Here is a 15,772-nt window from a genome sequence, read left to right on the forward strand (position 1 = left end):
TAATCTTTTAAAAAGTACTCGTACATATTTTCATACTAGCTTCGCTTTTCAACATTTTAAGAGATAAGTATTTGAAAATACTTTAAGTTTCGAAAAAAAAATTTAAAATTTTTAAACCTATTTTTAATTTGTTTTAGAATTTAAAAACAAATTTAGCACAGAAATTGCGCGCAGAATGATATTTTAAGAAACCAGTAAGGTATTTCTCAAGCCAGTTACGTATTTGTCATCATAGCTAAAATAGGCTTCCACTGTTTTAAAAATGGAAACATAAATATTTATTTCCTCAAAAAGAATGTTTGTTGAAATAGTGTTTGCAGATAACTGAATAAATACACGTATATTCCCTCAATTTATCCTGAAAAATCGAATAAATAATAATGTTATTTTGCCAGAATTCGAGAAGGTATATTAAAATAAATTTTTAACACTATAACAATAAACGTTTTAAATTTATGCTATATACTGGTTAACTTCAAAATCTATTATAATATCTATTTTTTATTGACAAAGATTGAATAAGTCATCCAAAAGCAAAAAAGTTGAAACAAGACAAGTCAAAGGCATGCCAAATTAAAATTAAGAAATGTAATCTTCAAATTTGTGGCTTAATTTAGATCTGAAAACTGATATGTGATACAGAAACGTTAAATCCACAAAATGTACAAATTCAAGAAGAAAAAAATAGAAAATATATGAATTTTAGAAACATTAAATCCACAAAATGTACATATTTATAAAAAAAAAAAACAGTAATAATAGAAGACATACGAGTTTTGGTATCCAAACTAATTAAATAATCAAGTTAAGACAATTGTTATATTATCAAGACTTCACTGAATAATACAATTTATTCTTAAGCTGCCTTAAAATAAAAGACGTCTAATGCTGAGACTCGCATGTACAGTAAAACAATATATTTATAATTCCTAAACTAAAATTTGGGAATTTTCAGATGGAAACAATTGGTGGAGAACAAAAAATATAATTACATAAATTGATTTTTGTAACAAAAATCATTCTTTTTTAAAAGTATTATGGAATTTGAACTTAAATGTTACATAGAAAACTATTGTTGAAAGCTGACGCAATGATTTGCATTCTATAACATCCACAAATACCAATTATTTTCATGACTTGAAACGTCATATGTTTTCCGTTTAAACATTAGATGGCAGCACGAGCAAGGGCTTCCGAGACTTTCCGAATTCGTAAAAATCTGAATGAGAACTAAGAAACCACAATACGACATTTAGATAATTATTTAATAAAACCAGAAATGATAATAATATATTAGAAAATATCTAAAAATACCCAACTAACTTCTTTTACTATTGTCACAAATACTGACATGATTAATTTTGTTTCCACTTTCTTATGATATTTTGTCAATTTTAAGAAATAAAAATCAAATTTGCCCCTTTTTTAAAAATTTAAATAAAAAAATATAACGATTAGAAGCAACTATAAGAGAGTACTCTAAATATGAAAAATTAAAACATAGGATTCAAAAGCTGATTTTAAAATACATATTATAAAAAATTCCTTAGCTATTAAACATTTCAAATGTGAAAAATTAATAGGCAAATGTAGAAAATATTGCCTTTTTAATAAAGCAAAGTTATTCTTTGATCGCATCGCTTAGAATTAAAAAAAGAAAAAAAGAAAGAAAGGAAACTACAGAACAAAAAGTTGGTAATGGTAGTGAAACTGAAAACTGCCTTTCATGCAGAGGAAAATGGATTATTGAATTTCACAGAAGGCACTAAAAGAAATAGAATAAGAAAAAAAAGTCTAAGAATAAAATGGAAGCAAATAATAATAAAACCATTCAAAAGAAGAAAAAGAGGGGGAAAAAAAAGACTAAGAGAAAAATTATTTTTATCGCTCTTTTCAAAGAAACGTACATTTGTTATATATGAACTTATGTCCTCACTTTTCAGATAGTTTAATTTTAAAAATAAATATTCTCTTGCTGAATGTAAATGCTTAAATAAAACAAGAAAAACAGAATACAAATGAATACTTAACCCTTATCGTGGCAAGATTGCTTTTTTGAAGAAAAGCAAAAAAAAAAAAAAAAATGTATATAGGTAGCTTTTTTACGCTATAAAAGACATCGGAAAATAAATAAATAAATCGCGTGATAAAAATCGTTTATTAAAACTAAGTTAAAAATTATTTTATAGTGGTAGTATATTTTTATAAAGTTGTATGTATGGTATACTATACAAAATGAACATAAGGGTTAATTCGAAAATAAAGAACAGAAATTAATGTCCTTTATTTATTAAAAAATAATGGAATATAACTGAATTTTTGAATTCCTTCAAAAAGGCGCAAAGATACTGAATACAAATAATATAATTTTTGTAGATGTAGAATATTTAGTTACATACTAGAAACAAACACACAAGCGACGTATAACAAAAAAAGAAACAATACTTGGAATTTTTAAATTAAGAAATGGAAAAAAATGGTATGTATTTGGTAAAATATTTATATTAAAAAATGTCAGAGAATTCAATATTTTGATTTCATTCTAAACAAAAGCAGAAAAAATTGACTTTTAAACTATTGAATTAACCTTTAAATACATACCAAAGGTTAAATTCAGTATTCAATGAAATAAAAATTGAAAAATAATGATTTTTCTGGAACTCTGTTTTTATTGAAAATGTGTTACTATTACTACTCAACGTATAGAGTCACAACAAAATTTTTATAACATTTCTAAACATTCATAAATAACTCACTTCAATTTAACATTACAGAGAAAAGAGAAAAAGAATTTTTCCAATAAAATTATCGCAAGATATAACGGGTCCTTTTTTACACTGAAGCTTCTTTCAAAAAACCTCACTAGTCATAAAATCTTATAGATAGAAAACGTGTCACAGAATTTCAACATGAAAACATTGAAAACTAGAACTTGGCTTTGCAGCGTTGATGCTGTACTATTACAATATTATTGCAAAAAATTTGAAAAACATCTATTGAATCTGTCCAAAAATATTTAAAGATTGATTGACAGATTAGTAACTAAAACTTTGTAGGCACTGTAATGCAAATCTATTTTTAAGGGAAAATTTATATCCACCTGTTGATATCACATGAAAACGCATAGCAAAATATTTGAATCCTTGAAAATTCACAAAGAACGTATGAAAACAAGAAAATGTTTATCCCTGGGGAGATTTCCAATTCGATAATCAATATCATTCAATAAGACATCAACACAAACAGAAAAGTAGATTGCTGAAACAAATTCTTGGGATAGAGTTTAAATATTGAATATAACTTTTTTATAACTACAAATCAAAATCTCAGAGCTATTTTACAGGTGTCAAAAATATATAATCTTAATAGAATGCTGTCTAAATAATAATGGTAAACATGTAATAATAATGCACTTTTAAGCATTAATCAAAAATATTGTTATAGTGAAGTATTTTTATAACAATAATAAACTTAATTCGGAATGTTAAAAAAAAAATATTTTAATTAAAGAATTTGGTTAAGCATTTTTACATCGCAGAATCATTTTAGAGAACAAGTTTTTTTTTCATTCAAATCTATTCAAAAATTCCTTTTAATAACTTATAAGTTTAAAATTAAAATTAACAACATACAGAATTCTTTAATTAAATAATACATGTTAACATATTTTATACTCACCAATAAAGATATCACATCACTTTAAAAATTACATTACAAAATTTCGTCTGCTGATAAAATAATTCTCATGAAAATGTATAGATAATATCATTCTAAGTTACTTTATATATATATAGATAGATAGATAGATATTTCTATTTAAATGTGGAAACATTATGAAGTGTAAAAGTTAAAGAAAGGAAATTTCAAAAATATCACAATTCACTTCTCATCTTCCATACAAGCTAAATTCTTTTTAATCATAAAAACAGAAATTAAATAGAAATTTCTTTATATTCTAGTTCAATAACTTCCGCAGCTATTCTTACTTTAAAGAACACATCACGTATAATTCCTACTTTAAAGAGCAGACGATAAATTTAATTGATGTCATTGAATCAAACTTAAACTAATTATATTTAAGAATCCAGTAATTAAACTTTTTTAATTACAAATGCAAGACAATATTCCATCAAAATTTAATATTTATTTAATAATTAAAAAAAACCTTTATTAAAAAAAAAGGGTGAGAAAAAAAAATCATACCCAGAAAAACATCCCAAGGTAACAATGTTAAGTCTTGAACACAATACTCCAATAAAATAATATAATCAGCAGAATACTGACAACTCAGCAAAATGTCCTCGAAATTGGCAAATATTTCATCCTCGCACGAACATAAATAAAGAATTCTGTTTGGTCTTAACATAACACGAACACATACTGGAACAATGTGAAATTTTCATCAGTGTTATTACACTACCACAAATCTTGCAGAAATGCAAACATTGAAAGATCTGTTGATATGACAATCGAATCACGAATAAAATCATGATTTATTATGACGTAATGTTTATGTTTAAAAAGAGGCGTAAGTGTAACTTTAGTATCATCAACTTTCGCTTATTATCAGATACAGATTACAAATGCTACTACGTAAAAGAGGAAGAAAATTATCAGTATTATGTCATTGAGGTATACAAAATTAAATTTTTGTTGAGCCAGTAAATAATTTTATAATTCTTTCAGCTGATTTAAAATGAGTTGTCAATTTTAGAATACTAAATTATTTAAATTTCCAGTTTAAAAAAATTGATCTTATTTTATGACATTTAGAATTATTAAAACATGAAATTCTGTTACGCTAAATATATTCTTCTACAGAAAAAAAAAAAAAAAATCAATTCGCAAATCGAATTGAATAATTCGTAATTCGAATCAAATCGAATAAAGAAATAGTGTTGACATTAATTTATAAAGTAGCAAGATATAATGTACAATCTATTAGCTGATAAGTAAAAAATAAATTAATATCTTTTTAATTTAAAAATTTTGAAATAAATCTCGAAAAAATTCTTTAAAAACATGCAAAATAAATCTACTTTGATTGAAAACTTTTTATTGAAATTGATCAAATAAACATATATTATATATAAAATTTTTAATTATTTATGTTCGATTTTCACTGTTTTGTTGTTTTTCAAAATAATAACAAATAAGAAAAATGTAATATGAAAATTTTATTCTGCGAATAAAAAATAAATACAAATAAGCTAAGTAGATTCGAGCCTGAAGTCCGAAACACTGTAGCAGGATAATTTTTCAGCCTATCTTAATGATACTTCCAAAATGTATTCTTTGTTATATAGCAGCGATAATATGCATGCAAAGATATATATTTAATATCGCCGCAATGAGCGAGAGTATATATTCAGTAACTAAAATAATGAAAAGTATTTCTCAAAAATATAATAAAAAAACAATTTCAAAACTTATTGTAGGAAAGAAAATTATGTGTAAATAAATGTAAAAAAGAAAATTAATTTCACAGAAACAGAATTGTCACAGATTTATTTTTATTATTTTAGTACAGTAAAAACGATTTTAGTACGTAAATATGCTGCAGGGTCAGTGAAGAAAAACCTTAAAATTTCGATTAATTTTGAATTTAAAAAAAAACTAATTGCAATTTTGAGAAACTTTTTCTTTAATGAGTACTCGTTATTTAAGCAATAATTAGTACCAAATTTCCTATCGCTAATTTCAATGATTTGCCTGGTAGAGCATTTAAAATTTTTCTATTATTATTTTACAGATAGGATATCTACGTACAAACATAATCAGATTAAAAATTTTAAATTGCTTGGGATATATTATTGTCATTTTGAGCAAATTAATAAATAAAATAATATACTTATTTCACTTTTTCTTTCAGAATAACAATTTTGTAGGAAAAACGTTTTAATTACAAAATTATAATTTAATTTCAATAACAATTATAGTTTAAAATTAATTTCTAATTTTTATTTTTTGCAATCCTTATACTTATTAGTACAGAGTTGTACAGCTATGGTAGAATACAAAAAAAAAAAAAAAAAAAAAAAAATCCCACAGCGCAGAGTTAGATAAGATCTCATTTATTGTACCAACATGTTTATTTGATTAGAGAGTTAACGTCTACAAAAAAAATGAAGGTTAAAGTAATAAAAAAAATTGCAATTCCAAGCTAACGGTATATCGCAATGCCACATGAGTGGACGTTCTAGGAATTAAATACTGTTTTTATTTATATTTTTCACTGAGATTTTAATAAACAGCGCTGGCACGCAAATAAAAGTTTGGTAAAGTAAGAGTAACTAAGATAATATTAAAAAGGCAACCTAGTTTTAGGCATCGGTGTATAACAGCGTCAGCTTATATCGAAAGTAAAATAAGGAAAGAAAAAATATGTGAAGGGTCCCCTCCCCCTGCTATTGCTTAAAACTATACAAAAAAAAAAGAATGCTTTATAAATATGACAATGACAATGAATTATAGATAAAAAACAGAAAATGATAAATACAATGAAATATCACAAGAGCATAAAAATGAAGCATTTGTTTAAAAGCACCACTCTATCTAGTTAGAATAATCAAGAACTACTTCACTGATTTATTCGAATAATCTCGGCCATCCAATGTTCTTTGTAAGCCAGTAGGTTAATACGCTTAGTTTAAAAGCAGAGGTCAACGTGTGCGTCCAAGGTAGAACAAATACAGCCGCCTGACCTTAACCCGCACGCGAACGAAATCGAAAACAAAAAATCTGTGTTGCGTTTCGTTCACACAGTTAACTACCACTTGTGAAAGTGACTCACATAGGACGCAAATAACCCATTCCACAATTAAAAAGTACAGCCCATATTTCATTATGAGGCTTTTTTCAACGCGATAGCCGATTGTTATAGCTTGTTCTCGGGTTTTTATGGTAAGTCTCATGACAATGTGATGGCGCAACGAAAATTTTCACAATTAAGATTGCGATTGTATGATTGGAAAGAGCAAGTGAAACATCTATTATTAAAATCATTAATTTTTTATTATTAAGAAATGAGATTATAACACATTTTATGTCATATTCGGTTGTTGTAATATTGTTTACCAATAATCTTTTTTTTTAATCGAAACAGGTTTAATAAAATCATATTCGTAAAGGTAGGTTTGGGATTTAAACTAGTTTAATCTAACTGCACGCGAAGGAAATGAGATATTTAAACAGCCTCCAGACTGCGAATTGGATTTATCAAATTTAAAAATCACCACTTTGTCTCTCTCTCTCTCTCTCTCTCTCTCTTTTTTTTTCTTTTTTTTTTCTATCAGAAGTTTTAAAACAGGTGGGTGAGGAAATCGCAGTAGAGAAAAGGAATTTGAAAATATTAATACTTACATTATTTATAGTTCATAATGGAAGAAAATTAACAAGATATAACTTTCCAAGATATATTAATAACTCAGAAAAAATTTAAATCAAATGAAAAAAATTTAAAATGAAACTTTCCAATGCTATTTATCAAAATCAACTACGTTAATTGTTATCAATTTTTATATAAAATTTAAAAACATGTAAGACTTATACAATACGATAAATTTATTTACACGCTTCACATATTCTGGTGAAACTCCACTCATACAAAACAAGATCAAAAATGACACAAATGAACAAACATGAAACGAAACTTTTCACGAGCAAAATATGTCCCATTTAAAGCGGATGTTGTATCAAATTTGATAACAGTATCTTTAAATTTATTTTGAATTTTTTATTTATTTTGTACATGAAATTTCACTTTAATACAATTTAAAACCAAGCAATTTTCTGTTTCTATTTATAATATGGCAACGAACAATAATTATGTAATATGGCCTGAATTTAGCATTTCTACTGAATCTCAGGCAAATATGTAATTTGGACGTTTTTATTCCCAAATGATTGCAACCAAAATTTGAGCTATAGTTATAGCCACAAGATCAAATAACGAATTTCATTGATTTAAGTCATTACAACAATGAATTATTGAGTTCACATGCTTGACCGATAGACGGTCAATAATTTGACAGTTTTGATTCAAAATTTGATACGCATCTACATTTTAGATGCTACACCTGTATACCAAATTTCATCTATCCAGCATTTTACGTTTTATAGTTATCGAGTTCATTTATATTTAGACTTCCTCAGAATGAATTTCGTTCAAAATTTGATGAAATTTGCAAACGCAATCTAAAGACCATAAACCAAATTTCATCCATTCAGCTCAAAGCGTTTTTGAATTTTCATGCTCACAGAGAGACATATGAACATGTTTAATACCAAAAATATGTTTTTTGAACTCACTGAGTTCTGAATATTTATCAAAACCTCGAGTTCGAATGTTTTGATGATTATAAAACTTTCTATACTTCGTTTTCGTGAAAGTCAGAAAACCGCTCCTAGTTAATGATTTTCCGACGAGATCTCTTCGCCATGTCACTTATCAGTTTGTGAAGAAAAATTAAAATAAATCATTATTCAATACATCATTACTCATACTTCTGGTGAACGTTGCTTAAATGAAACTTTTCATTAAATTATAAAACAAATAATAACTTTTTTCTTCTAATTCTTGCAATTGAATCCGAAGTTTTGAGTTTTTTTATACATAAAAAAAAAAGATGATAATAAAAAAAGATAAAATTTCTAATTTGTGTCATCATAAAAGATGAGCATCAGTAAGTACTGAATTAAGTCGAATTTATTTTGCCCTACTTTGACAAAAACCGCTGACGAAAATGCAAAATCTCCTTTTCAGACATTATAATTGTCTCGAATGATGAATATTAATCAAATATTCTTTTATATTCCCTGCACATTAGCAATTGTCATGAGGATCTAATTTTAAATCGGCTCAGCGTTCTACACAGGCATTTCAAAGCTTCTATAAAGGGTCTCCACCCCTCGCTCAGTTCGCTCACCAGATAAATCTTTAAAGTACCAATTTTTGGAGTCGATGTAACTCAGGCAAAATAATCCTGCGCATGTCTATATTGGATACCATCAGTGATAAAGTTCAGTTTCAGTTGATCAGTAAAATTGCGAATAATATACTATTTTGAGGGTAATGATATTTTATTCTTTTAAAGAAAAAAAAACCCACCAAATTATTTGCCCTCAATCTTTTCTTATACTTTTCTTTCCTCCTTTTCTCTTTTTATTGACAATATTTTAAAGCCTTCTGACAGTTTTTTAATTTCTAAAATACAAGAATTTCAAAAAAAAAAAAATTAAAATAATATTGATTTTTTAAAAATATTATTCCATTTTTTTTCTCTTTGTTAAACTATCCTTCACGCATTCACAAATGAAACAGAAATAAAATTCCAATCCATTCCAAATTCCATTCTCTGCAACCAAAATTCGTCTATTTATGAAGCTTTGAATTTCTTTATTTTATATCAATCAATTGCCTCTTTATGTAAACATTTCACATTAACTGACTGATTTTCTTCGAGGAAGCCAATGAGGCGGTTCAAAATTCTCTAAAAATAATAACATTCAAAGCTTCATAAATCTGCTTGTTTCAAACAATGATATGTAGAATTTTTTTCTTTCAAAGAATTGTAGGTCAACAGCATTTAATTAAATATGAAAAATAGAATCAGAAGAAAGGCCCAAATTTTCTCTCCTACTCTCTAACAAACTTGTCATGCCAGAGAACGCCTAACAAGGCATTGACATAGAATAGTTACGAAATATTAACTTTTGGCGTGATTTAACATTTGTACTGAATCTATCGAGCCATTCTTGGCGAGTTATTTGGCGATTAATACCTGGCATGCGATAATACTATCCATAAATCGAATTTGTGTTTTAAACAAGTTTAACTCAATCGATTGAAACAAAAATTTGACACAAAACTACACAAAATAGTCTATATAGTGTAGTTTTCACAAAATTATGACTACTACACTATATTGTGAATAGTCAAAATCCTATACCAAATTTCATATATTTATGTCATTGCGTTTTTGCATTATAGTGTTTACACGGTTCTGAAAATAAAGACTGACATAAGCCCGTAGTTGCATTAGACTCAAAATCTGACAGTCTGCACTACAGATGTTAAATCTGTATACCAAATTTTATCCATCTAGCTCCCTTCGTTTTGTAATTGTATTAACTTATATTCGTACAGACGGTCTTACTCTGAACAGATTTTACTCACAATTTGATAGAAATTCAATGCAAAGACCATATATTAAATTTAACCGTCCAACTTAAAATGTCTTTGAATTATCGTTGTCACAGGTAGACAGACAGACGGATATTTCCCAAAAATATGTTTTTCGAATTGAGGGTGGTATGAAACGTGGAGATTCGTCAAAACCTCTATTTCGAATATTTTGACGTTACTATACTTTCTCAATACTACGTACAAAAAAAAGTAAAGAGGGCAAATTGTATAAAGATTTAGGCATCGAAATGTTTTTAGCATTATATTTTCTGACAAAAACAACACAAAATATAATTCTTTACATCATCTAGAGTTTTTTTTAATATAAAATATATTCCAATCTCTAATAATTTAGAAATTAGAAAATGCGCCACGATTATAGCAGACATATGATAAATTTTATTAATCTGCACTTTTGAAATAAATTCTTTTAACACATCACGATTTTCAAAAATAAAAATACATACTTCAACTGTTATGTAATAAACCGCACAAAACTTTGCATTTTTCAGGATTCCCCAAAAACTGTTGGTCAGAGTTTTCCCAGAAATTTTCCCGTACTGAAAGTATTGAACCGACTCTTCAATTTGTCCATGATAGTTTCATTTTAAAATGTTCTCTTATTTTCTGATCCAATTTCCACTTTTTTTATTTAATTAATTCTACACGGCTCTAGAAAACTGATGACTTCAGCATTTTTTTCACGCCCCGAGCGAAAGGATAAAAATCCTTAATGCTTACAACATTCTTTTAAAAATACTTAAGATTCCCTTTCCTAAGTGTACACCTGTCAAAGAAATCTCTGAATTAAAATCGCTGAAGGGAAAAATTTCTGTCTCTTTTGCTCTTGTATCGCTATGTAGACTAATGCATCTCCTACCATTTTATCTCTGTACATAATATGACTTCAGTAGAGAAACTAATTAAAGTTAAAATTTCAAAAAAGTTCCATCTTTTCGGTCACACACTGTTAAATATGCTTATATATATATATATATATATATATATATATAAGAAACTGAAAGATTGACATTGCATCACACCAATTTTCTAAATCTTAGGAAATCCCTCCTACTTGTAAGAAGTGAAATCAATGCCATGATATTCGTCAAATGAAAGAGTCATAAAAACCCCTTTATAAAAGAAGTTTAATGACTGTTCATAGTATTTATTTGAACTCAGTTCAGGCTTCAGTTGCAACTCTAAAAGAGCATTAAGATATAATTGCAGAGAACTTACAATTTTACAATAGGAAACTATCTATAATTGTGTTCATAAAAAATAAATAAATAAAATTTATATTCTCATTTTATTTACCTTTTAATGTTCATAAAAATTTACGTTTAATTTTATTTTATTTAAAAATTTACGTTTAATTAATTTTATTTTATTTAATTTTATTTCCATTTCGTCTGGCTGCCGATACTTATTAAATCCTAATCTTAGGGATGCATTACAGATTATGAACTTGACGGAAAAAAGCAATTATTTCCAAGAAAAAAAAAACATTTGATAATATGTAGAACACTTACTCGCAGTCGCTTTCAGCAATTCCATCACATGCGGGTGATCCGCTTTTTCGGCAAGGTCCATAGCAGTCAGTCCAGAGCTGTCTTTCGCCAATATGTCGGCGTCGTGCTCCAGCAAAATACGAGCGATATCCAAATGTCCGTTCTCTGCAGCAATATGCAAAGGGGTCTAAACACAAAAGAAATCGATGTTGTAGATCCAAAAATATTTACCAAACTGATTAAAGAAAACAATGATTTCTTTTTTTAAAAAAAATTGTTTACCTTGAATTGTTCTGTCGAATCAGCAGCTATATTCGGATTGGCTGAAATGAAAGGGAAAAAAATACGTTAGTATTTCTTGAAAATGTCGTAAAAGAATGAAAATAAACAATAGCTGAATGTTTTTCGACACAGCATTTACAACTAAAAAAGATATTTTTGATTCTCAAAAAGTTTAAAATTAAATGACAATAATTTTGTCATCAACTTGTTTGACAAACATTTTTTTTTTTAATTGCAAGGGGGGAAAAAAAGAATTTATGTCAGATAGAATTTCGAGAACAAGAAAATGTTCTATTTAACTTAACTAATTAATAAGTAAAATATCAATTACATGATAAAAATTAATTAGCAGAAGTAAATAGCAATAAGAAGAAAAAACACGCTGATACATTAAAATATTTTTTAAAGAATGAAAATATTTTAATGTGTCATTAAAACATCTTATCAGCATTACTTAATAATTGCTAAATACAATTTTTCTGATACATATCCTAGTGTTTTGAAACAGATAATATTTTTTTTTTATTTTCTTAATTTTGTGATCAATTGTCACGAACAACTCAACTCTTGTGAACCAGATCATTCGCCGTTGTTTTTTTTGTTTTTTTAAATTAATCTATGTTTTGATTGCGTAAATAAATGATTGTTTTCTAAACAAGGCTTCATTTTTACTTTCTCGTATACGTGGTACAGAGAAAGTATAACAATCGTTAAAAAATTAGAACTCGAGATTTCGATGAATCTCCACGTTTTAGACTACCCTGAGTTCGAAAAACGCATTTCTGGAAAATGTCCGTCTGTCTCTCTGTGATAAAAATAACTCAAAAACGCTTTGAGAGCTAGACGGTTAAAATCTAGTAAACAGTCTTTACAACATATTTGCAGATTTCTATCGAATTTTGTGTAAAATCTGGGTGCGACCGGAGTTTAACCCCCTGCTTGGTGCAATTTCCAAAAATTGCCAACAACGGTCTCGTGAAATGCTCAAAAGCGATTGAGCAGATGTCCAATCACAGCGCATAATAAAGATTGTCAACTTTGGCGCGTTATCGCAGGCGAAGAAGGGGCTTAAACTCCGGTTCACCCAAAATCTGTTCAGAGGAAGTCCGTCTGTCCGGCTCTCGAATATAAGTTAACTAGAAAGCGAAGACAGTTAGATGGCAAACATTCGATACACAGATTTAACATCTATAATTCAGATATCTGTCAAATTCTGAGCCAAATTCAACTCCCGGTTAACTGTTTGTCTGTGAGTATTTTCAAAAACAAGTGATGATGAAAGGGGTTGAAGTAGCTTCTGAGGGTTAAGACCCCTGAGCACCCGAGGGCAGAAGTCTGACTTCTAGCTCATGAAACTCACACACATTCGCTTGCACAACCCCTTTTTACGGGGGGGGGCACATTCACACACTTCACAGATAGAACACAGATGAAGAACAACCATGCCCAAACCGGGATTCGAACCCGGAACGCCCAGATCAAGGGGAAGACACGCTACCCCTATGCCAGGACGCCGGCTTCAAAAACAAGTAAACGCGATAATTCAAAATATATCAAATATGTTATGACTTAAATATATCAAATATGTTATGGGATTTTGTGTCTACAAGGGCAGTTTTGTGTCAATTTTTCTTTCATTCGGTTGGGAAAAACGTGTCTAAAACACAAATTCAATTTTTGAATACTATTAACGAGGAGCCAGATATAAATCGCCAAATAGCTCGCCGAGGATGTTACGACAGATTTAGTAAAACTGTTAAATTCACGCCAAAAGTTAATATTTCGTAACTATTGTACGCCAAAACCAACTGGCATCACAAATTTATTAGAGAATATACGAGAAAGTTTTGGGAAGACCAATCCAGCTGGTTATAATATCCACTAGTAGCGCATGCAAATTTTAACAGCTTAACATGAAATACCGGAAAAAAAAATGTCTTAATATACCAGATTCTAATGAGATTTCAATAAAGTGGTTATAGTGTATGTTAAATATCTTTCTCTTTCTTGGAGTAAAACACAAATAAATTGGAGCGGCGTAAAAGCCTGGAAATAAAGTCTTATAGTCAATATTCCTTTATGAGACGAAACTACTAAGATCATTCTCTAGGGTTTTTTTAAGCCTTAGGTGCGCCAGATGATTGTTACAATCAGCTCACAGAATTTCGATGTCGCAATCTTAAAACTGCCAGATCTAAACTCAATTATAGCGAGATTTTACCATTTGTAAGAGCATAAGTGCATGTTAAATCTCTCTTCTCTCTTTGGGTAAATCGCTTTTAAACTGAAATGAATGTAAAAGTCCTAAAAGGGGATTTATCCTCATGATTTAATATGATTTAAAACTACGAGGATCATTTTTGAAGTTCTTTAATCTTCAAGTAAACCTCTCCCTCCTTGATGATACCCATATAAATCACTACAATTCTCGAAATTGCATACTATAAAATAGTGGATAGAAAGAATTATAAGACAGAAAGAAAAATCTTTTTCATAAGAATAAAACAAATGGAAACAACTTAGAGTATTAATTAGAAATTTTTAAAGGATTCCAACTCTAATCATGGCCTAATAGCTAGGCCATTACGCCATTTCAGAAAGGTGCATATCTCTAATTGGTGAAGGGATGTTTTAATTGATATATATGATAGAAATAATTTGTGTTTCCCACACCAGATGGTGCAATTCTGCTTATTGTAGTTGTTTTTTTCCTCTGTACATATGTAAATAAATAGTTTCTCTTCTACCTTATAAGGGAATATTAATTAGAAAGTTATGCTAAGGGAGTAGCAGTGTGAATTTCTTTCTCTTCTTATATTATAGCATAACTTCCCTTGAATCAGGAGTCGGACCATTTAGAAAAGTTCTGTTTATATATAGCCAATTGTTCTCCCATTTTTCTATATACAAATGGCATAAAAAATTGTATTCAGCATTATTTCAATCTATAAATGTATTGTTTAAAAATCATGAAAGCCACATTTTTTATACAATCTGCCGATCCTATTAATTATATTGAAGAAAACATTATTGATGCATTAACATCTTAAATAAAATTGACGAATTAAGAATCTTTGAACTTCAAGTATTTTATATCCATCAATGGAGATCTAGAGGAAACAGAGTCCCTTATTAAGTGATCTTCCCTAAGGGAATGGCAGAAATTGTTTAAAAAACAGTTAAAATAATAAATTTCGAAGCTTAATAATTCAGTCAGTTTTAATCGTAGAACAGTGGAAATCTTTTGTTTATAATATCAGTGTGTCAAAAGCATTTTGTCAGAAATTTACAAGCAGGACCAGCAAACCTCATAAAAATTAGATTTCACAATGTTTCCAGCAAAATATTTATTGACTGAAACAACACGAATTATTATTACTTATGTCATTTAAAGAATTTTTTCAACAGAAAGCCCATGCTTATCTTTAGCAAGTTAGAAATAAATAATTGGAGTATGGTTACAGTGAACGCCATACATACTCAGAAATTTCACAGCAAAAGAGTTTTGAAGATAAGAGATAAAGGAGAACATAATAATGGCATTTATCCTTTTCCAAGAATATACGAACCAAAAAACAAGAATAAAGAAGCTAGAACTACAAGGTGTTCTAATAAAATTTGATAAAAACAAGAACTTCGATAACAAAAGGCAAGAACAAGCAAAAACGCCATACCATATCGAAATACATAATCGGCAAGACTTTATTATGTTTATTCTACACTTGAGTGTGCTACTTAAGGAAACGAAACAGAAATTGAGATTCCATTTTTTTTAATCAAATAACAACAGAAA

The 15,772-nt window shown here is 28.2% G+C and overlaps 1 protein-coding gene across 3 annotated transcripts in view; it reads right to left on the minus strand.

Moving 5' to 3' along the window:
• LOC129974931 (leucine-rich repeat serine/threonine-protein kinase 1-like) overlaps positions 1 to 15,772 on the minus strand; it is a 174,630-nt gene that overhangs the window by 92,890 nt on the left and 65,968 nt on the right. For 2 of the 3 annotated variants that reach the window (XM_056087731.1, XM_056087732.1), the window contains exons 4-5: positions 11,980 to 12,020; positions 11,719 to 11,884 (exon numbers count right to left, since the gene is read on the minus strand). In XM_056087731.1, the coding sequence (XP_055943706.1) occupies positions 11,719 to 11,884; positions 11,980 to 12,020 (207 nt within the window). Of the gene's footprint in view, positions 1 to 4,203; positions 4,393 to 11,718; positions 11,885 to 11,979; positions 12,021 to 15,772 lie in introns of those variants that run through there. The other variant, XM_056087733.1, reaches the window with a different exon arrangement.

This window comes from Argiope bruennichi, chromosome 7 (genome assembly GCF_947563725.1).
Source record: "Argiope bruennichi chromosome 7, qqArgBrue1.1, whole genome shotgun sequence".
Taxonomy (NCBI): domain Eukaryota; kingdom Metazoa; phylum Arthropoda; class Arachnida; order Araneae; family Araneidae; genus Argiope; species Argiope bruennichi.